We start from the raw sequence: 23,364 nt of genomic DNA on the forward strand, positions 1-23,364 counted from the left end.
TAGTCAAGTACACATCCCAACCTGTGCTCTTTCTCGTGCTCTATGTCCTCTACTATTATTCTCATTCTCTTTCTATTGCACTGTCAATATTTTCTCCATATTCTCCTCTAGTTACTTCAATTTCCATCCCTTCCTCCCCTTTCCACCTTCCCTTTCTCCCAATTACGGGGCTATTCATGCCCGTGCCACCTTTTGTGTGGCACGGGCATGAATAGCCCGTAAGAGATTGAACCTGTGCCTTGAATCAATCTGTAAGACTCAGCAGCGACTTGATAAGGGTCCAGCTGAGCCAGGATTGATCAACCATTCACGTAAGCACTAACGAAACCTGTTCATCTTTCATCAATTATGACGGCTTAGTCTGCTCTTCTTAAAAAAAATGACAAGCTACGTCGAGGTTGTCCATACCGATGATAACCTTATCCTGAACGATTTAAGAACTTATCATTTTACCAACTTGCAATGTATGAAGGGAAGAGTCGACGACGCGACCCGCCACAAGCTGAACGATCAAGTCTAAGAGCCAAATATCTCTAAATTTGCTGCTGATGCAAAATTAGATGAGATCTTCGGATCTGGCGACTGGGCGCTCACACTCTGGAAAACGAATTTAAATGGCTTACCAGGATGTGGTTGTGAAGGCTGTGGAGCACTGGGGAGGGTGTGGCAGAGGGGGGAGGGGGTGTGGGGTGTGGCAGAGGGGGGTGAGGGGTGACAGGGAGGAGGGGGGGGGGCCTGTGATGGGGGAGAAGGGTTGAGTGCTTGACGGAGAAGGTGGGGAGTGTGTGACGGTTTGGGTGGGGAAGGAGGAGGATGAAGCTGTATATTTTCCAATAACCTCAAGATAGTGAAATATTTGTATATTACACACTCACACTCTGGGCGAAGCTTTCACGGCGTTGCGATTCGAACAGAGGGTGTTCGCGAAGCACTGTTCGAGAACCACAGAGTCTATCACAGGTTAAGAAAGTAATTCGAAATAGAGCAATGCAGAAGATATCCAGTGACCAGAACACAACAGTTGCAACATCAGAGGATCTGCCGGTTGGTACAAGAGTTCAACCGACTACGAACCACTTAGTTTGATTAAAGGGAGCAGTAGAACAACAGGGGTACACTTGCATCGCATCAGGTCTCGATACCCATGTGCATGGGAAATAGGCTTACAGGTTCCGGAAGATGAGAGGAAATGTCAGCACTGTGGAGAAATGCCCGACAGATCACTGGAACATTATCTAACACAGTGCACAGTTACAACCACAACAGATCACTGGAACATTATCTAACACAGTGCACAGTTACAACCACAACAGATCACTGGAACATTATCTAACACAGTGCACAGTTACAAATCCAATAAGATTTCCACTAAGATTCAACAATGTAGAAGAAGTTGTTAAACACACTGGACATAATCTTACTGAAGCGACTATACGAGTCATAAATACTCATACTCCACCTAAGACAGAAACAAGAAACAATTAACACTTAGTGGACCAGCCAGAGGCTTAGGGCCCGCTTAGGAATAGCCCTACCAAAAAAAAATTGTGAGTTGTATGTAAACTGTTGTTCATTTATAAACCTGGGGTTTGGCAGGTTGGATTAACGAGCCTCCATGATTGAGGAAGGATGTACAGATTTCGCAAGTGGTTGTGTAAATGATTGATGGATGGTGGCCCGGAAGCGCTTGAACCTAGGCGACCCCACCTACCTAGAAGAACCCCTTTCAATCTAATTAAACCTAATTTAAATTTAATTGTTTATAAATCAGATGCTTGTCAGGTCGTCAGGTAGAAAGGCATACATACAGTAGCTGCTATCACCCCCAAACATGTCCCCTGAAGCCACATCAAAAGGATATCATCAGCGGCGTATGCGAGGCTGGCTATCATCAAAACTGCCTTTAGAATGTGTGCATCATTCAAAACATTGTATACCACATATACAAGATATATGTGGTATACAATATACCTTGAGGTACAAAATACCCCCCCCCCCCACCCAGACTAGAACTGCATACCCCCCCTCCCCCCCCCCCTGGAGTTCTAGCGTGGAATCCATATCTTGTCACGCACAAGACGAATTTGGAGAAAATTCAAATGTATGCCACCAGACTAGTTCCAGAACTACAAAGCATGTGATACGAGGAAAGACTACATAAAGCGAACCTTGTTTCGCTCGAAGACAGATGAGTTAGGGGGAGATATGATTACCACATTCAAAATTCTCAGGGGGGAATTGATAGAGTAGATAAACACATTATTTAGCACGGGTGGTACTCGTGCAAGGGGACACAGGTGGAAACTGAGTACCCACAATGAGCCACAGGGACGTTAGAAAGAACATTTTCACTGTCAGAGTAGTTAATACATGTATGCATTAGGAAGCAGTGTGGTGGAGGCTGACTCCATACACAGTTTCAAACGTAGATATGATAAGAGCTCAATAAGCTCAGGAACCTACACACCAGTTGATTAATGGCTGAGAGACGGGACCAAAGAGCCGAAGCTCAACCCCGGCAAGCACAATTAGCCGAGCACAATTACACGAGTACACACTCCTATAGGACAAGGTCTATGAACACATCGTTCAGTTCACACTGGGAAAAGGGATATGAACACCCCCCATCCCCCCTCACACACACTGGAACAAGGGATATGATCACCCCCCCCCCTCACACACACTGGAACAAGGGACATGAACACCCCCCCCTCACACACACTGGAACAAGGGATATGAACACCCCCCCCCTCACACACACTGGAACAAGGGATATGAACACCTCCCCCCTCACACACACTGGAACAAGGGATATGAACACCCCCCCCCCCCTCACACACACTGGAACAAGGGATATGAACACCCCCCCCCTCACACACACTGGAACAAGGGATATGAACACACCCCCCCCCCCTCACACACACTGGAACAAGGGATATGAACAAGGAGCAACAAAGGAGCAGATATTCGCCAACGCTTGAGCTCTCGACCGGGAAGTAATTTTCTTGAGAAGTGGAACATTATGAATGGGAGAGATGGTGGGAGGAAGAGAGCACGGAGGGGAGGGAAGGGAAGGAAGGGAAGGAAGGAACGAGAGAAACAAGGGAGGGAGGAAGGGAAACATGGGAGATAAGAGATGAAAGGGAGGGGGAGCAGAATAGGAAAGGTGAGAGATGGGAGAGGAAGAGAGGGAAGGGAGGGAGAAGGAAACGGAAAGATGGAATAAATATTAAAAGAAAGGGAGAAGGAAACGGAAATATTAAATAAAAATGGAATGGAAGGAAAAGTGTAAAGGGGGGAAAGGAGAGAGAGAGAGAGAGAGAGAGAGAGAGAGAGAGAGAGAGAGAGAGAGAGAGAGAGAGAGAGAGAGAGAGAGTGAGAGAGAGAGAGAGAGAGAGAGAGAGAGAGAGAGAGAGAGAGAGAGAGTGAGAGAGAGAGAGAGAGTGAGAGAGAGAGAGAGAGAGAGAGAGATATATATATATATATATATATATATATATATATATATATATATATATATATATATATATATATATATATATATATATATATATATATATATATATATATATATAACAGCATGGCCAGCGAGTCGACGTAAGCTGGAGTCGTAATATTACTGTAGTTTGAAACTCGTATGTAACCTCGACGACGACAATAAGCTGGTATCAAGCTTTAAGTTTAGCTGTGCTAGTGAGGGCTTTTAGCCTCTAAACAATAACTATCAAGCTGATTTCCTGCTCCTGTACCCTTCGACGTGAGAGCATTAAAGTTTAGACTAAGCTTTACAAATGTTTTATCAGCATCATGTTTAGTGAAAGGTGAGAAATGTTTTTTTCAGTGCTCCAGACATGACCGTATAAACAGCAGTTTTATACAAAAAAAAACATTGATCGAACGATATCAGACAATGGGGCGCTGTGAAATGTAAACACAGGGCCTCATATAACTCCTGTTTCTTGTCCTCTAGGAGGTCGGCATTCAATCCCCGACCGTTCAAGTGGTTGGGCATCATTCCCTCCCCCCGTCCCATCCCAAATCTTCATCCTGACCCCCTTCCCAGTGCTATAAAATCGTAATGGCTTAGCGCTTTCCCTTGATAATTAAAATTAAAATTGTCCTCTAGGGCTACAAGATCTAGTTTCATTGGTGTATCCTCGTAGCTTAAACCTCTTGGTTCTGGCACCGGTCTTGATGCAAATCTCTGTACTTCTTCAATATATGCTTCATAATGTGCGGATTCTTTACCAGTGCTGCATATTCCAATATTGGTTTAACAAAGGCTGTGTTGATTGCATTGAAAGAGTCCTGATTTAGGTTTGTAAACTGTGCTCTAATGCTTGCCAGCGTCCCATATGATGCTGATGTTACCCTGTTTATGTGTGTCTCTGGTGTTAGTGTTGGAATAATATCCTCTCCCAAATTATTAGATATTTCCGATTCTTGTAGTTACCTTACTCTTGCGATGTAGATGCCTTTTGGTCTCCTTTCTCTCTTTCCAATCTTCATTATCCATACACTTGTTGGGACTGAATTCCAGCAACCATTTGTTTATCCACACCAGAAGTTACTCTAGGTTCTTCCTGTTTTCTCTCCTACTGGACGTGCTTCTGGCTCTGGTACATTGTAGATTCTTCCCTTTCCATCTGAACCTTTTTTGCTACTTCAGCAAAAGTTATATCTGGTATTGCTGACCAAACCACACACTAGAAAGTGAAGGGACGACGACGTTTCGGTCCGTCTTGGACCATTCTCAAGTCGATTGTGTGTGGAAGTCGATCCCCACAATCGACTTGAGAATGGTCCAGGATGGACCGAAACGTCGTCGTCCCTTCACTTTCTAGTGTGTGGTTTGGTCAACATATTTCAGCCACGTTATTGTGACTCCTCGTCTGCATATCTGGTATTGCTCCCCCATATGTCACTTACATTTTCTACTTGTCCGATTCTCTCTGTTATCCTACTCACTACCTTTACCCTACCTCCTCTTCCACCACTTTTATTGTCCTGTAGATCATTCCCATTTACTTTCCTTTTCAGATTTGTCCTTCTACTTGCTGCAAGGTTGTTATCCCGAGTTCATCACTCAAGGTAAGTTTTATCCTGACAGTGTTGTTCACGATGTCTGATCATCCCACGATGTCTGATCATCCCACGATGTCTGATCATCCCACGATGTCTGATCATCCCACGATGTCTGATCATCCCACGATGTCTGATCATCCCGCGATGTCTGATCATCCCACGATGCCTGATCATCCCGCGATGTCTGATCATCCCACGATGTCTGATCATCCCACGATGTCTGATCATCCCGCGATGTCTAATCATCCCACCATGTCTGATCATCCCACGATGTCTGATCATCCCGCGATGTCTGATCATCCCGCGATGTCTGATCATCCCGCGATGTCTGATCATCCCACGGGGGCCTTTATTTGTCCAGTCTATTACTCTGTGACTAGAATCTCTCAGTATTAGAATTTTAGCTCATGTTCCCTTGCTACTGTGGCTGCTCTTGTCATTACCTTCATACAATTCTCGTTGAATTTGTCGTCGTGTTCCCTCTTGTCCTCGCCTGTGTGATAGAGGAGCTGGTGTACAGGTTCCTGAACCTCTGTGTGCGTTTTTGTGTGTGTGTGTGTGTGTGTGTGTGTGTGTGTGTGTGTGTGTATGTGTGTGTGTGTGTGTGTGTGTGTGTGTGTGTGTGTGTGTGTGTGTGTGTGTGTGTGTGTGTGTGTGTGTGCGCGCGTGTGTGTGTGTGTGTGTGTGTGTACTCGCCTAGTTGTACTCACTTAGTTGAGCTTCGGCTCTTTGGTCCCGCCTCTGAACCACCAATCTACTGGTGTACAGATTCCTGAGCCTATTGGGCTCTATAATATCTACATTTGAAACTGTGTATGGAGTCAACCTCCACCACATCACTTCCTAGTGCATTCCATTTACTAACTACTCTGACATTGAAAAAGTTCATTTCTAACTGTCTCTGTGGCTCATTTGGGTACTCAGCTTCCACCTGTGACCCCTTGTGCGTGTACCACCCGTGTGAAATAATCCATCCTTGTCTACCCTGTCAATTCCCCTAAGGATTTTGTATCATGTCTCCCCCGAGCTCTTCTGTCTTCCAGCGACGTGATGTGTGTGTGTGTACTCACCTAATTGTACTCACCTAATTGTGCTTGCGGGGGTTGAGCTCTGGCTCTTTGGTCCCGCCTCTCAACCGTCAATCAACTGGTGTACAGATTCCTGAGCCTATTGGGCTCTATCATATCTACATTTGAAACTGTGTATGGAGTCAGCCTCCACCACATCACTTCCTAATGCATTCCATTTACTAACTACTCTGACACTGAAAAAAGTTCTTTCTAACGTCTCTGTGGCTCATTTGGGTACTCAGCTTCCACCTGTGTCTCCTTGTTCGCGTCCCACCAGTGTTGAATAGTTCATCCTTGTTTACCCGGTCGATTCCCCTGAGGATTTTGTAGGTTGTGATCATGTCCCCCCTTACTCTTCTGTCTTCCAGTGTCGTAAGGTGCATTTCCCGCAGCCTTTCCTCATAACTCATGCCTCTTAGTTCTGGGACTAGTCTAGTAGCATACCTTTGGACTTTTTCCAGCTTCGTCTTGTGCTTGACAAGGTACGGGCTCCATGCTGGGGCCGCATACTCCAGGATTGGTCTTACATATGTGGTGTACAAGATTCTGAATGATTCCTTACACAGGTTCCTGAACGCCGTTCTGATGTTAGCCAGCCTCGCATATGCCGCAGACGTTATTCTCTTTATGTGGGCTTCAGGAGACAGGTTCAATGAGACACCCTCATTGTGTGTGTGTGTGTGTGTGTGTGTGTGTGTGTGTGTGTGTGTGTGTGTGTGTGTGTGTGTGTGTGTGTGTGTGTGTTTACTAGTTGTGTTTTTACGGGGGTTGAGCTTTGCTCTTTCGGCCCGCCTCTCAACTGTCAATCAACTGTTTACTAACTACTATTTTTTTTTTCCCCACACCACACACACACACACACACCCCGGGAAGCAGCCCGTGACAGCTGACTAACTCACAGGTACCTATTTACTGCTAGGTAACAGGGGCATTCAGGGTGAAAGAAACTTTGCCCATTTGTTTCTGCCTCGTGCGGGAATCGAACCCGCGCCACAGAATTACGAATCCTGCGCGCTATCCACCAGGCTACGAGGCCCCCCCCGAGGTGTGTGTGTGTGTGTGTGTGTGTGTGTGTGTGTGTGTGTGTGTGTGTGTGTGTGTGTGTGTGTGTGCGCACGTGGGCACGTGTTTGTGCTGCCCGCCTCCACATCAAGTGTGCTTGTATAGCTTAAGTGTATTAAAGGTGATGGATCCTCCTTCCCTACCCCTCTCCCTCCCTCCCTCCCTCCCCTCCCCCCCCCCTCCCTCTCCTACAACTCTCTTCTCCAAGTTACTCTCTCCCTCTCAGGTCTCTCTCTCTCTCTCTCTCTCTCTCTCTCTCTCTCTCTCTCTCTCTCTCTCTCTCTCTCTCTCTCGCTCCCAACACCCTCATTACTCTCTCCTGAAATATTTAGAGAGAATAATAGAGAGAAAGATAAAAAAAGTTATGCTCCTATTTTCTCTCTTCCTTCCCTCCCCCATCATCATCATGAAGTCACACAATTTAATACAATTAATGGATTAAAATTTATTAGAAATAAATCCACTAAATATTCGCTCCCAAACAGCGTAGACGAAACGAAACTTTTGTTTTTGTTTCGAGACGTCAACATGAAACAACTTCGAACTTCGGTGTTCAATTTGTTCAATTTGTTTTATTTTCAATTTGTTAAATTTGTTTTATTTTCATTATTGAGTATACATTTATCTACCGCTTAACCCAAGTTAATTTGTACGGAAGTTCATGAGAAAAGTATGAGTCTTCGTGGTCCAAGTATTAGTCCTTCCTTCCTACCCAATAGACACACAGATAGGAGAGGGTGAGAGAGTGAGAGGAAAAAATAGACGTGAGAGAGAGAGAGAGAGAGAGAGAGAGAGAGAGAGAGAGAGAGAGAGAGAGAGAGAGAGAGAGAGAGAGAGAGAGAGAGAGAGAGAGAGAGAGAGATAATTAGGAATGTTCTGGGTGATCTGGGAACTATGTCAGAGCCTTCAACACCGAACACGTCTCGACGGCCTAAGTTTTATGTATGTTTCAAAGTTCTCCACCTGGCCCAACTTCGTGTGGAACCAGAAGACGGCAGCCACAACACAAGGCGCTCAGCCATCAACAGCCACATACTGGCTGTGCCAAACTCAAGAACCTCGCTCCGCCGGCGTGGTGTGTTCTTGAGCACAGGTCGCGCGCATTTTGGCTGTCTCCATTAATGCTTCAGATAGACCTATAGCATTTCTGGTGTTTAATGAAGCGCCTTGGTTCAAGCAGTATAGTGATGCTGCAAGGTACAGTGTAGGTTGTGTCGGCAAAGAGATATGCCGTATTAACATTTACTTGTGTAGAGCAAGCTTAACATGCCATCTCAACCTCATGCCTTGTGGTTGCGGGAAACGGGTGTCCTGAAGCTATATAAAACCCCTACAACCCCTGAAGAATTACGGGCTCACCATAGCCCGTGCTACATGGACACTTCGTTCTGAGTAGCTAAATCTGAAACAACAACAAACAACCCTGAAGTACAGTTACAGCCCCGCTCCTGTGCCAGGTGAGTCCACAACGGGCTCACCACAGCCCGTGTTACTTGCAACTACTTTTTGTTGCAAGTAGTGAATCTTAAACAACAACAACAACAACTCCCGAAGTACCAAGGGAAAGAAAGGGGGTTGACTGTGGCATATTGCCCCTGACACTTCCCAGGGGTCGCCTCAGGTCCGGCCACCGCCGAGGCACGTTCAAGTGCGTTCATTGAGACAATAAAATAAATCTCGAAGGGCTAGAGAAGCTTAGGCTAGTTCTACCCTCCTAACCACCGAGGCCACCAGGGGAAAGGCCATGACGTCACCAGACCCACGTGATCTCTCTCAACCTAGCAAAAAGTTTGCATACATCCACGTCATTGAACGTTTCCTGATTGGTTGAAACAGTAGACGAAGCCGTGGATGTAGCGGGCACATCTGTCCAAACCACTCCCGCCTGGACTTTCGTCAGCGTAAGACGTGCCTACAACTATGCTACAACATATACAATCAGATCAGGATAGCTATACTAATATCGTCTATGTCCTCCGGCACCGTCGAGTTAACTGTACTGTTAGTCAAATACATCTGCAAGAGGCAATTAATCCCGCGGTGAGAGATAGTTTAGGCAATCCGTTGTGAAGTGACGAGAATCGAAGAAATTGCTACAGTATGGTTCAGATGCAACAAACTGAGTGAAGTGCCTGAATTTCATCACAATTCATCTGTCCGTTCGATTCAAGTCTGCTTACGTATCAACTTCGTGTGACGAATCACGTGTCTCACGTACTGAAGCCTTAAATGTTCATCTTGCCACACTGTAAAGAGAGTGTAGGAAGCTGAGACAGGAAGTAGATAGCATCGCACCAGCTAAGAGAAGAGAAGGAATGTCAAGTGGATGTCATACTGAGCCCCGCCTGAGGAAGACACAAGCAGCTAGGACAATTTCAGCAATCTATACAAATGTTATAAAACTGCGGAACCACCCTTCAGTAACTTCAGCAATTATACTATACACAACATACGTCAGACCAAGTCTGCAGTTGTAAGGAAAAGAACAGACCGAGCACATCTTCATTCGTATTAAAACCCTTACGCACAGAGGACTGTTATGACACAAACTGTTCATACAGATCTTGAGCCATGACAAAAAAAATCCATAATAAGTCTTAATCATTATTTGATGACCAAATCTGTTGTTGCTTATTATACTGGGCCCAGGAGCTGGAACTCATTCCCCAGAAATATATTTGGAAAATGTGGTTATTGGGTACACGACCCCAAGACACCTAACCAAAGTCACACAGCCACAGGAGCAGTAAGCCCCCATGTTACTTAGTCTTCCTAATCCCTATTTCCCTCCCTCTAATCCCTCTCCTTCCTTCTTCCTCCAGCAACGTCGTAAATGAACGTATCGAGTCCGGTCGGGGTCGCGGAGGAGCCACCGCCGCCGCCATCAACAGCAGCAACAACAATACACCCGCCGTCAGAAATCCTGAATGACTCCTCACTCTCAGACCACCTCCCTTCTGGCCCGTTGATGGACTCGGTGATACCGGAGGGTTTGGGTAACTGGTCGTGGGCACGGGAGATGGGGGCGCCGCCCCATTGGCTGGCCCACCACGCCACCACGCCCGTGTCCGCCGAGCTCCACCTCCTGGTCGCCGTCATCCTCACTACCATCGGCATCCTTGGCACTGCTGGCAACGCTGTCGTTGTCTGGGTCTTCACCAGGTGACGTTGATGGCCGACACTCACCCACCTAGGAACTGGTTCACGAAGTAGTTATGCAAGTACTTAGAAACGTGTACATCTTTCCTTCGATCTTTGACGGCTTTAGTTACATTTATTAAACAGTTTACAAGCATGAAAACTTCCCAATCAACTGTTGTTATTGTTATAAACAGCCTCCTGGTGCGTCGGTGCTCATTAACTGTTTAATAATTGTAAACAAAGTGTTAAAGATGTACAGGTTCGTAAGAGCTTGCGTAACTGCTTCGTGAATCTGGCCCGTGTTCACCAAGTATTCACCCATTATTCACCGAATAGTCATCCAACTCTATCTTTTTACATTAAGTTACAAAACGTCATTTTAGTACAACTTTGATGATTAATTGGTGCATCCTCACAGAGCCGCGAACACCAAAGAGCCAGTGGCGGGACCAAAGAGCCAGAGCTCAACCCCCGCAAGCACAACTAGGTGAGTATACCAGCCTGTTCTCTCTATCTGCGACTCCGTAAAATAATCAACCTCCTAACCTAACCAGCAACGTATGAACCCAAGCAACCCACCTAACACATCGAGTCCAATACATAGAACACGTAGATACTTGCGAGCCGCCACACTTCCCATAGAAGGTTGCATTTGTAACGTTCGTTACCATAATATACAAAAAAAGATGGACTAATTAGTTGAGAGGACGGGTGCTAACACAGCGTTTCATGCAAGGGATTAAACAAACTGTCGTGACAATAGTGAGCTGTTTATACACCGTTTAGTTTTAATTTATAACACCAACTTGAAGGGAAGGTAGATTGATGTTGGCATAATAATAATAATAATAATAATAATAATAATAATAATAATAATAATAATAATAATAATAATAATAATAATAACAATATATTTAATGTTGATAGGATGAGCTGGACTAACAAATTAGGACATACATCAAACAAAACAGAAAAAACATCAAACGAAACAAGATATCCGTCAAACAAAACAGGATATACATAAAATGAAATACGATATACAGCAAAATAAAAACAAAGATATACATCAAAGTAAACAAGAAATGCAGCAAACTAAACTTGATACGAATCAAACAAAAAAAAGATATACAAACAAAAGCAAGATATACACCATACAATAAATTATATACATCAAACACAACAGGATATACACAAACGCAAACAAATACAATTCCCCTACCACTTTCACCTCGTCCTTAAAGTCATCAAAATTCCTTTGTCTCAATTGAATTCCACCACCTTCCTCTCATCAACACCTCCTGCCACCCCCCCACCCCAGACCACCCTGTCTCCGTCTGTGTCATCAACGCCCTCTCCACCCAGTCTGTCTCCGTCATCAAAACCCCTACCCTGTCTCACACCACCCACCTCCCATGTCATTCTCACCCCCCCCCCCTTTCTCCCACCTATCCATATCACTTTTATCTGTCAACTCGTTTTCCCCTGTCCATACAAACCTTCCATCTTGCCTCCATCACGTCCCTCTATCTACCTTTACCAGCCTCTTAACCAAATTTTCTCCTTCACTTCCCTCCCACCTCCATCACCCACCTTCTCTTTCCCTCTGAATTAAGGGAGCTGTGCTACAATGGCAAGCAGGCAGGCAAAACTAAACATCATAGCCCTAGAGAAGAGCAGGATGATAGGGAACATGATCACTAGATGCAAAATACTGAGGGAGGCCCGGTTTATGTACCTGACTTACGGGATCAAAATAGGTTTATATATATATTCCTACCTTGCTTCTTGTTTACCTTTCTTGACCTTCATTATCTAATGAATTGCTTCACCCCTCCCCCTTCCTTCTAGCACCTATCTCTCTCCCTCACACCTGCCTCGTCTTCATCACACACCTGTCTCGTCTCCCTCACACACCTGTCTCGTCTCCCTCACACCTGCCTCGTCTTCCTCACAGGTTCCGTCGACTACGGAGTCCGGCTAACACATTTATCGTGAACCTGGCGGCCAGCGACCTCCTGACCTCAGTCCTACACAGCATGGCCGCCTACTCCTCCTTCAGGCACCAGTGGGCCTTCGGCAAGCTCGGTAAGTGGGAGGGAAAGGGAGAGTGGGGAGGAGGGGGGGAGGGAGAGAGAGAGGGAGGGAAGTGAGAGAGGAGGAGGTGGTAGAGGAGGACTTAGGAGAAAGAGGGACTAGGAAAGGGAGGAATATTTTTGGTGTTTTAATTATTTTTCTACCACAGATGTGGCCACACATTTATAATGCTAACCAGCATATATATATATATATATATATATATATATATATATATATATATATATATATATATATATATATATATATATATATATATATATATATTCTTCTGTCTGTCCTCCATGGACAGGGTTAGAGATCTGATAAACATATAGTTCAGGGATTTATTGAACAACCAACCACAGAAGGTGATTGTAGTGCTTTTAAAATGCTAATCTAACCTATAAACATAAATACACAGATTTACGTCTGTCCTACATAAACAGTGTTCGAGGTGTCTTTTTACATAGTGTCATTAATGTGCGTTTACAAAGGTGAAATGCAGAGGGAGTGGAAGGGAGGGAGAGAGAGAGAGAGAGAGACTGGCTGCAGGAATGTATCCCACTAATACAAAAAGTCACTAAAATAACTGGATGAAAATTGCAACGCGACAGTTCACAACTAAATATATATTAAATAATAGGAACAGTGCTTCACCAGCCTAAATTACCCGGAGCTCCACGTAACATGTGTATGAGTATATTGGACATGTATATGAGTGGGATTGGGGGGTTATAAATAGGAGCTGCCTTGTATGGGCCAATAGGCCTTCTGCAGTTACCTTTGTTCTTATGTTGTTATGTAACAAGGCATGTTTCTATTTAACAACCGTGTGTCACCACCAGCAGGAGCCAATTGGGCCATATTTACCTGAGGGGGCCACGAAGGCTAATGGCTTCGATGAGGACAGGAAGCCGGCAGCTAATTGAAGGTCCCCGACCCCATTTGCTTTGATATTTTCCAGTTGGATTTTTAAAATGTAACAGTTTTGGTATTAACGGCTTCGGCGGGTAGGCGGTTCCATTGGTTAATAACCCTGTGGGTGAAAAAGCATCTCCTGTTCTCAGTCCTACACTGTTAGGCTTATCAAGGTTCCCATAGGCTTACGACTGACCTTTCCCAGGAGGCAACCCACAACAGTTGCCTAATTCCCAAGTATCTATTCAATGATAGGTAACCAGAGGCATCCGATGAAAGGAAACTCACCAAAACCTGCCCGGGTATCGGACTCGGGGCCACACCGTTGTGAAACTACTGCCGATTGTCGCATACTCATCCCTACAACATAAACCTTTTTAATTCTGAAATATCAAAATTTACGAAGCCTGCGGGCCGCTCCAAGCAACAGCCTAGTTGACCAAACTCTCACAAGTCAAGCTTGGCCTCGGGCCGGGCTTGGGGAGTAGAAGAACTCCCAGAACCCCATCAACCAGGTAACCAGGTATCAACCAGGTATCAACCAGGTAACCAGGTATCAACCAGGTAACCAGGTATCAACAAGGTAACCAGGTATCAACAAGGTAACCAGGTATCAACCAGGTAACCAGGTAACCAGGTATCAACCAGGTAACCAGGTATCAACCAGGTGTCAACCAGGTATCAACCAGGTAACCAGGTATCAACCAGGAAGCTTTGCTTTAATTTCACTTTCCACAAAACAACATGCAACAGTTCAGTTAAATTCCTAAACTTTGAGTTTGAGTAATTTCAACATAAACAAATATATCAAACTATGACACATCCAAATCCTGAAACTACTCGTCCAACATCATATTTATGGCCGAGACTTGCGGCTGCGGAGCTGCATCTCAACCTCATTGATTAATTAACTAATTAATGACAGGTAAACAAATTATATTTTTTTTGATTAGATAACCAATATATTAACTATTCTAGCGAACATTATGATAGAAAAGACCACTGATAAACGAGACATTAGGGTAGAGGAGAATACTGATATAACGAACATTAGGCTAGAGGAGACCACTGATATAAGGAACATTATTTACAAAACTGGCTCTACTACACGATAATATTTAGCTTATACACAGCAGGAGAGTTTCATAATTAGCGGCCGGTACTTTTGCCTATGGCTGATATAAAAACATTGATTTAGAAATATTGATCTAGAAGCATCGATTTGGAAACATTATCACAGAGAAAATAAAACGATGTCATTACAGCATACGAACATTAATTTACGTAAAACTTCCCCCATGATATTACACATGCATCACACGCTAAATTAAAAAAAAACGTGGTGGTAATCTATTGTAATCTGTGGTAATAAACGTTGTGGTAATCTGTTGACAATTATATTTCACAACAATTCAAAACATTATCTATACTATAAGAGAGAGAATGTGTGTGTGTGTGTGTGTGTGTGTGTGTGTGTGTGTGTGTGTGTGTGTGTGTGTGTGTGTGTGTGTGTGTGTGTGTGTGTGTGTGTGTGCGTGTGTGCGCGCGTTAGAGAGACACGAGTAGAAGATATGATAGAGAAGATTAGGTCTCCATCGGGGGCCCAAAGGCGGGGTCCAAGAGCTAACAGTTCGATCCTGCAGACAAATAGTAACTATAAATAATAAATACACAACACACCAACCCCCTCCCCCTCTGTATTCCTTCAGGAAATAAAATAAATAAAAACACAGATTACAATTAAAGACAAAGCTGACTAGCCAGGATGAGGATCACTCGCGCTAATACTTCAATAATGAATCCCAACCATTGAGCGCAGCCACCAAGAATTTCATTATAAACAGCACCAGACAACCACCATTGTACTCCACACAATTAATTTGGCTTTTACGAAATACCACTAACCAGAGCCAGAGCCGAAATACCACTAACCAGAGCCAGAGCCGAAATACCACTAACCAGAGCCAGAGCCGAAATACCACTAACCAGAGCCAGAGCCGAAATACCACTAACCAGAGCCAGAGCCGAAATACCACTAACCAGAATCAGGATTCACTAACCATTTACGCAACCATTTACGAAACCTGTGCATCTTTCCTCAGTCATGACGGCTTTGTATACATTTATTAAACAGTTTGCGAGTACTGAAGCGCTACGAGCTTATTTATAACAATATTAACATTGATTTAAGAACTTTCATTGCTCGTAAACTGCTCAATAAAAGATCAATCTGTCATGACGGAGAAAAGATGTACAGGTTTCGTAAGTGAAAGGATAAATGCTTGACAATTCCTGGTTCGCAGCGTTTGGTGTTCTCTATAAAATAAGGAAACTACAAATGCACTACAAAATATTAAACTTATATCACAATAAATGTTTCCGATCAAGAGCTCAGAAATTCTTTATTAGTAAATACGACTTTCACGCGGGACTCAATCTTCAAAAAGGTGAGCTAAATATAAAGCTCGAGTCGCCGCTAGACCAAATGTAACCAACTTATATATCATTATATATCATTATCAATTAATTAAAAAAGGGGGTAAATAAAAATAGGAGATGCAAAAAAAAGTCGAGTAAAAAAGTGGGAAGTAAAAGATGGGAAGTAAAAAAAGGGAATAAAGAAGGGGAAATAAAAAAAAGTAAAACAGGGGAAATAAAGAAGGGGAAATAAAAATGGAGAATAAAGAAGGGGAAATTAAAATGGAGAATAAAGAAGGGGGAATAAAAAAGAAATAAAAAATGGGAAGTCAAAAAGGGGAAGTAAATAGGGGAAGTAAAAAAGGGGGACGTAAAATATGGGAGGGAAGTAAAAAAAAAATATAAAGTGGATAGGAAAATATTTATTATCAACTAAAAGCTAAACTACCACTCGCAGCCAGGTAATCTGATTGACCGACTGGTGACATTTGGGCACTCTAACCGGCACTAGTGCCCAATCAGTGTCATTACCAACCCCATTCTGCCTGTTCAATTCAGATAGAAAACACCAGAGACCATTGAAAGGTTCGAATTGCTCGTGTCATCGTTTCAGAACACCGCAGTTGAGCTCCTGTGTGTACGAACATTTTAACTGTTAAGTGGTAGTAAAAGTCCCTATGAACATTTTAATTGTTAAGTGGTAGTAAAAGTACCTTTGTGTTGCCACAACGGACAAAATAAGGGGTACTAAAAAGCGTTCGAACCCAAGCCACAGGTGCTATGTCCGTTCTTTCGATTGAAGTAACCCATCTAATCTATCGAGGCCGAGGCATAGAAAAGGGTTTAATATTACGGTGCTTTAATATTTACGAATACGTCGTATTTTTAACGGATTGACTGGTTCCGCTAACACGTGGGTGTATTAGGTGAAAGGATACGAGCCACAACCAGGAGCATTTAATACAGTAAAATAATGTTTACATTTCATCTGTTAAAACGAGTATTAATATTAACACTATTTAGATTAATAAAAACTTGAAAATATTTTACACAAACTTTAAGAGTTTAAACTTAAAAAAAATAAAGGAAATTCTTAAGGTATTAAATTGTATTTCCAACCCTCCCATTAATACATTTATTGAAGTACATGTCCGAGTGTATAGGTGTGACCAATAGGTATCCAAGTGTACAGGTATACCATTAGGTACCCAAGTGTACAGGTATACCATTAGCTACCCGAGTGTACAGGTATACCATTAGCTACCCGAGTGTACAGGTATACCATTAGCTACCCAAGTGTACAGGTATACCATTAGGTACCCGAGTGTACAGGTATACCATTAGGTACTCAAATGTACAGGTATACCATTAGCTACCCAAGTGTACAGGTATACCATTAGCTACCCAAGTGTACAGGTATACCATTAGTACCCAAGTATACATGTATACCATTAGCTACCCAAGTATACAGGTATACCATTAGCTACCCAAGTGTACAGGTATACCATTAGGTACCCGAGTAGAATCTCGAATCTGTAAACCAGCAAGAAAATATTCTTTCACTTGACGATTCGTTTGTAAAGGTCTGGAACTCAGCTGGAAGGGAAGGAAACTATCAGGGGGGGAAAGCGCCAAGCCATTACGACTATATAGTACTGTGAAGGGGTCAGGATAAGGATTTGGGATGGGACGGGGGGAAAGGAATAGTGCCCAACCACTTGTGGACGGTCGGGGATTGAACGCCGACCTGCATGAAGCGAGACCGGCGCTCTACCGTCCAGCCCAAGTGGTTGGGAGCATCTCGCGACGCTGCGACTTGCTCTGTGTGTGTGTGTGTTTAAGGTACTGAAGCGCTCACTTTACCTTCCTTGCTCTTTGGTGTTACTACAAAGGAAAAGGAGAATATTTCCAGGAGAATATTTGTGTTGTGGACCTTTTTCAGGAAGTCTATTATTCTCGTCGAGTAAAATGTATTTGCTAGTCCTCGGACTCTTGGTAAATTTAATGAAAGTTTTTCCTCCATGGGGATGTATATGTGTGCATTTTCTATTTGCACATGCAGGATTGAGATGCTAGATCTTGGGGCCCCGCCTTCCTAACCTTTGGTTGTCTAATGTACCGACATATCTACTACATATATTTCTCCCATGTGTCTGTTTGCAGTTAGGCGAACAGAGGCAACCGATGAAAGAAACCCCCTGCTCATTTGTTTCTGCCTCAACTGGGAATCAAACCCGGGCCCTTAGGACTACGACCCCAGGGCGCTGTTCACTCAGGCGCGAGGCCCCTGTGGGTGTGGGGTCAGATAAGTATTGCATTGAGTTCTCGGAGTGTTCAGTAGACCTAACGTATTGATGACGGCCATAATTATTTAACATGAAAAACCAAAAGAAACAGAGAAGGCCCAGCCAATCAGTCGCCTTAACTACTTGCTGTAGTGCTACATAATTCCACAAGGAAGTGATGGGCGAACCCCACGGAGAACTGCAGGCTTTCGCCTCTAAAGCAATTTGGAGTACGGTGAAAAGGAAAACAGATCTTTGAGGGAACGCAGCTGTTGGAGAGGGAGTAGGGGTTGTGTAGGCAAGTGGGAGAGGAGAGGGGTTATGTAGGGAGTGGGTCATGGGCCATGGGGCACCTGGGACGGGCAGGAGCATTAGCAGCTTATGTGGCAGATGAAGGAAATCTTTCCTGGACATTGAATACAGAAAAGAAACGACCCATTAATACACCAAAAGGTAGAAATGTAAGAGAACATAAGCACGCAGAGAACCACAGGTGGCTTCTAAAGCCGTAGGAAGCAGCCCCGGACAACTGCTCCAGAAAACAACCTCCCTCCCACCCCCTCTCTCTCCCACGCTATACAACCCCCATCTCACCCACTTTTCTGCACCCCGCCGCAGGGTGCAACATCTATGGCGGAGGGGTGGGCCTGCTGGGGCTGGTCTCCATCGTCACCCTCTCCTGGATAGCTGTGGAGCGCCTGATCGTCCTCCGCACTACCTCCTCCTCCTCCAAGTGGCGCATCACCCGCACCACCGCCAGGAAGGTAAGCTCCTTCCTCCCCAAAGCACATACCGCTAGGAAGACTAAGACTCTCCCCTTCAAAATGTACCACCACCAGGAAGGTAAGCCTCCCTTCCCTTTCCTCAGAGAGCACTACCGTCAGGATGGCTCGCCCCCTTACCTAAGAAAGCACTACCGTTAGAAAGGTAAGCCTCCTTCCCTCAGAGTGCATCCCCCGCCAGGAAGGTAAGCCATCCACCTCGAAGTAGAACACTATTAAATAAATCATAGCTAATAAAAGGTGAAATTTGTTTTCCTCGACAGTAAACATTGGGTTTCATTAAGTAATTAACAAAAGAAGACACCAAGTCAGGGAGACTATGTAGCACCATCAGAGTCGCTGGATATTCAAAAGGCGCTAAATATCACCGAGGATGCCAATACGAGAACAAAAGCACATGAGACAAGCGATATCAAAGTCATCAGATTCATCAAGGATTTTGTCGAGGGACATTAGGAAAGCAAGACATACGCTCATCCTGAAAATCGGGACATTCCACAAGGAGGTGCACGACTATAAGTGGGACAATGCAGTTTGAACAATAAGTAGCAAGGGCGGCGTTCTACTAAATGCCTATGAGTTAAGCGTATGTGGTCAATACATCACCTAGCCAAAGCCATTTCTCACCGTCAATTACAGTGGTAGGAGGAAGGCCAAGGGGATACGTTATTGTTAAGAGTGCGCAGTCTGATTACCTATAATCTCAGACCAACGACCTTGCCAGTGGTCTCTAATTGAGGAATGAATGACTGGTGGAAATCTGAATAAAGAATGACCTTGTTGTTAATAGGACAAGGTACGTAATAATCTGGAGAAAGTGCTAAGCCATTACTACTATGTAACTCTTGGAAGGGATGAGGATAAGGATTTGGGATTGGACGGAGGAAAGGAATGGTGCCCAACACTTGGATGGCCGGGGATTGAACGCCTAACTGCAAGAAGCGAGACCCTCGCTCTACCGTCCAGCCTAAGTGGTTGAACAGGTGCAGAGTCTCCTTAGTGGCAGTGTCTGTACGTTCATTAAAGGTAACACCAATATGGCTGGGAATCCAGCAAAACTCAACTGTCTTAAATCTGCTAGAGATAAGAAACAGCCAATGTTGAATTTCGATTACCACAGGATACATAGGGTTAAATGACTCCAGGGTCATGAAGGCACTGCAGGAGTCGACCATGATAACAAAGGAACGTTGGCGTCGGAAAAGAAGTTCACGAAGTGCATACAAGTTTGCATAAGTTCTGCCGTGAAGATGCCAGTTTCCAGAGACAGGCGGCACATATAGATGCGGTCAGGAGAGACAACAGAGTGGCCTACACCTTCAGCAGAGTTCGCTCATCTGCGAGGATGGCAATGGAGTGCGAGTGCAAAGAAATATGTTGAAGGGAATGGTGTTGCAGAATATGTAGGAGGGGTAGAAGCCTTTAGAAGCCTTTTCCATGCGAGTCAAGGTCTTGCAATAGGGTACCCTCCATGAGTGCAAGGATGGAACGACACGAGGAAAGACATTGCTAACATGAATTGCGAGGGGAATCGTACATGCGATATATCCGTACAGAAAAAGGAAGGTGGTGAAAGGGAAGAGGGGCCCACATGAGGGGGTACCAGTCAAAACACAACATAAGTGAGGGGGGGTTGCGGGGACCGCACAAGGTAGTGAAGGTAGTAACAATCAGTATGATCCTGTAGAGACAGGACTCCGGTTTCAACATACAGACTCAGGGTAGGGATGAACAAAAGGCACCAGAGCTGAGGCATAACCCAGTATGGTGCAGAACATCAAGACAACGAAGAGTCGAAGGAGAGGTGAAGGAGTAGGAGGGACAGCCATAATCGAGTTTAGACAGCAAGAGAGACGAGTTCAGATAAATGAAAGTGCATTTATCAGCTTTCCCATGAAGTACGGGACAAGACTTTAAAAAAGGTAAGGACCTTAGAGTATTCAACATGGAGGTATGATATGAGGTGACTAAGACAAGCTGGAGTCAAAGATCAATCCGAAAGTTTAGCAAAATCTTTATACAGAAGAGGACTACCATAGAGCGACAATGGTGGACGAAAAACGTCCTGGTTCCGAGTAAAAGTCATTGCACAAGTCTTAGTTGTAGAGAACTTGAAGCCATGATCAGTGGCCCAGGACGACACAGCATCGATCTCAAGTTGAAGCTGTCGTAGGAGGAAAGGGCCGTCATCACCCCAACAGCAGAGAGTGAGATCATAAACATACGGGGCCGAAAAAATGCCAGAGAGAAGAGAGGAAGGAAGACCATTTAGGGCCACTTGGAAAAGAGTAATACTCAGAATACTACCTTGGGGAACACCTTCATATTGTTGAAGCGATGTCAGCTAACTCCATCTCCAAGATGAGAGGAGATGCAGGGACAGGGGGGAACTGGAGAGCGGGGGGTTAGACAAAAGCCTTCTGTCCACTGGGGAAGAAGAAAGAAGAACCTGACTTCGTATTCTCACCCAGTGTCACTGCGAAACACAGGCGTGCCACTAGCAATGTACCGTGCGACAGCCTCATTACAGTTTCAGGTTGTGAGGGAGAACGAGAGCGGACAACACTAGGATGTCTGTGAGGAGGATGGATATCGGGCAGGATAGACAGTTGTCGGGAAGGGTCAAAGGACAAAAGGGAAGGCTGAGAAGAATATGGGGACTGAAAGTTAAGGTCACAGTGGATACAGAAGAGGGAGAAAGTGGAGAAGTTACACTGAGACGAAGGGCAACAGAATACTGGAAAGGAAGGGTGGAAATACCGGTTGGTGGATCATATCATGAGGAACACCCTCAGTTTCAGACAGCAGAGGAGTAAAAGGCGGGGAACTGGTGGAAGTGTCGGGGTTTAAGGCCTCGAAACGACGCGGGACGGATAAATGGAAGAAGGGTAGGGAAGAGAAGTGCGATGTCATGCACGAGCATACGTCATGTTGAAGAAAGGGTTTCTCAGACAAGACAACGAGGTCTACTACCTTTCAGATGTTATTAACAAGAACGTCGTGAAGGTTTGCTACCTTTCAAAAATACCCTAAACAAATTTGATCCTCATATTCAAATTTTGTTTTAATGAAATTGTTATTTTTGTTCAAAATTCAAATTTGTTTCCACAGCTGATCCTGGTCGTCTGGGCCTACTGCAGTGTGCTCGCCCTACCGCCACTCTTCGGTTGGAGCGCCTATGTTCCTGAAGGTGAGAGCGGAACCTCTGTGAGTATGCCATTATGCTAAAAATGGTACCCGGCGTTGCCTGGATCTTGATGATATTTCGTATTATTTGTCCATGTATTCACAGGCTTGTATTCCAAATTACCTGAATCCAGAGCTCGTATCCCTTCCCTTCGAACCTAATTTTGTATCCCCCACCACTGACGCCAAGCTACTGTGTCCTTCCATGGACCCCAAACTCGTATCCCCTGTTCTGGACGCCGGAGTTCCATCCCAGCCGTGGTGGAGGAAGAGTGCATCTTGGAGCACTCTAGAAAGTTGTGAATTTGTGATCCAGTGACTTTGATGGATGATGGACAAGACGATTCCAGGCCTTCAAGTTCAAGTATGTTTACTGAGACAAGAAAGAAACACATCTCAAAGGGATAGAGTAGCTTAGGCTATTTCTACCCCCATTTCCAGGCCTTTTCGGATGGCAATGACCAGGAGGCAAAAAACGGAAAACTGTGCACAGAGAGTTAAGTGATACTGACAGTGATGAACGACCGAAGAAGTGTGGTGATCGTCGACAGACGGGACCTGAGTTTCAAAGTTCTATACAAACACAGGAGGAAAATCTCACCGGAAGGATGCAACAGGACCACACACAGCAAGAGGCACACATTAATGGAAGGAAGCCGCTGTTGCAGGCGATGAGTCACAATAACGTGGCTGAAGTAGCCTGCTGCAGTTCTCATTACTACTATCCCCTACACCTGACTTTCCTCCTCAGCTCTCTCTTGCCTATTTAATGCCTGTCCCTACCTGTCCTCATCACAGTCGACTTGAGAATGGTCCAGGACGGACCGAAACGTCGTCGTCCCTTCAATTTCTAGTGTGTGGTCTGGTCAACAAGCCGCTGTTATTTCCCTCGACACGTCAACTAACTTTTCATCAGAAGCTGTAGTGGACCGTTCAATTGGCTAATGAATTTGGTGAATATGAACCATTATTTAAGGAGGGTGTTCACCGGCCCTACATAACAGTTGGGACAGAAGAGGCAGTAGAACATCTAATGACTGACGGATTAAAGAATAGTTTTGGTTACTCCTAAAGTAGGAATAATTTACACTAAAGTTATTGTTTTTAAGTATCCGACATACTTGGATCCTGAATTTCTTTACCCTAAGAATGAAAGTGTTGGGTAGGCTAAGAGGACCATTGAACATGGTGAAAAATAAAGCCAAAGTGTTGCCTCATTAATGGGTAAGGCTCCAGAAAGACTTTTTGTGCAAGCACTTGGATACAGGACAGTGGCAAAATTAAAAAAAACAATTGAGGAGCCTATATTATGTATGAAGTGTTCTCGTTGGGGACATATGG

At 44.5% G+C, this 23,364-nt stretch overlaps 1 protein-coding gene across 2 annotated transcripts in view; it reads left to right on the forward strand.

The window, feature by feature from the left end:
* The window catches only part of LOC123755378 (opsin, ultraviolet-sensitive), a 51,350-nt gene that overhangs the window by 20,315 nt on the left and 7,671 nt on the right, over positions 1–23,364 (forward strand). For both annotated transcript variants that reach the window (XR_006772504.2, XM_045737946.2), the window contains exons 2-6: positions 5,041–5,091; positions 10,040–10,379; positions 12,313–12,443; positions 18,674–18,819; positions 21,949–22,027. Coding sequence is in view for 1 of the 2 variants with exons in the window: in XM_045737946.2 (XP_045593902.1) it covers positions 10,051–10,379; positions 12,313–12,443; positions 18,674–18,819; positions 21,949–22,027 (685 nt within the window). In the remaining variant the exon portion in view is untranslated. The remainder of the gene's footprint in view (positions 1–5,040; positions 5,092–10,039; positions 10,380–12,312; positions 12,444–18,673; positions 18,820–21,948; positions 22,028–23,364) is intronic.

This window comes from Procambarus clarkii, chromosome 20 (genome assembly GCF_040958095.1).
Source record: "Procambarus clarkii isolate CNS0578487 chromosome 20, FALCON_Pclarkii_2.0, whole genome shotgun sequence".
In the NCBI taxonomy this organism is placed as follows: domain Eukaryota; kingdom Metazoa; phylum Arthropoda; class Malacostraca; order Decapoda; family Cambaridae; genus Procambarus; species Procambarus clarkii.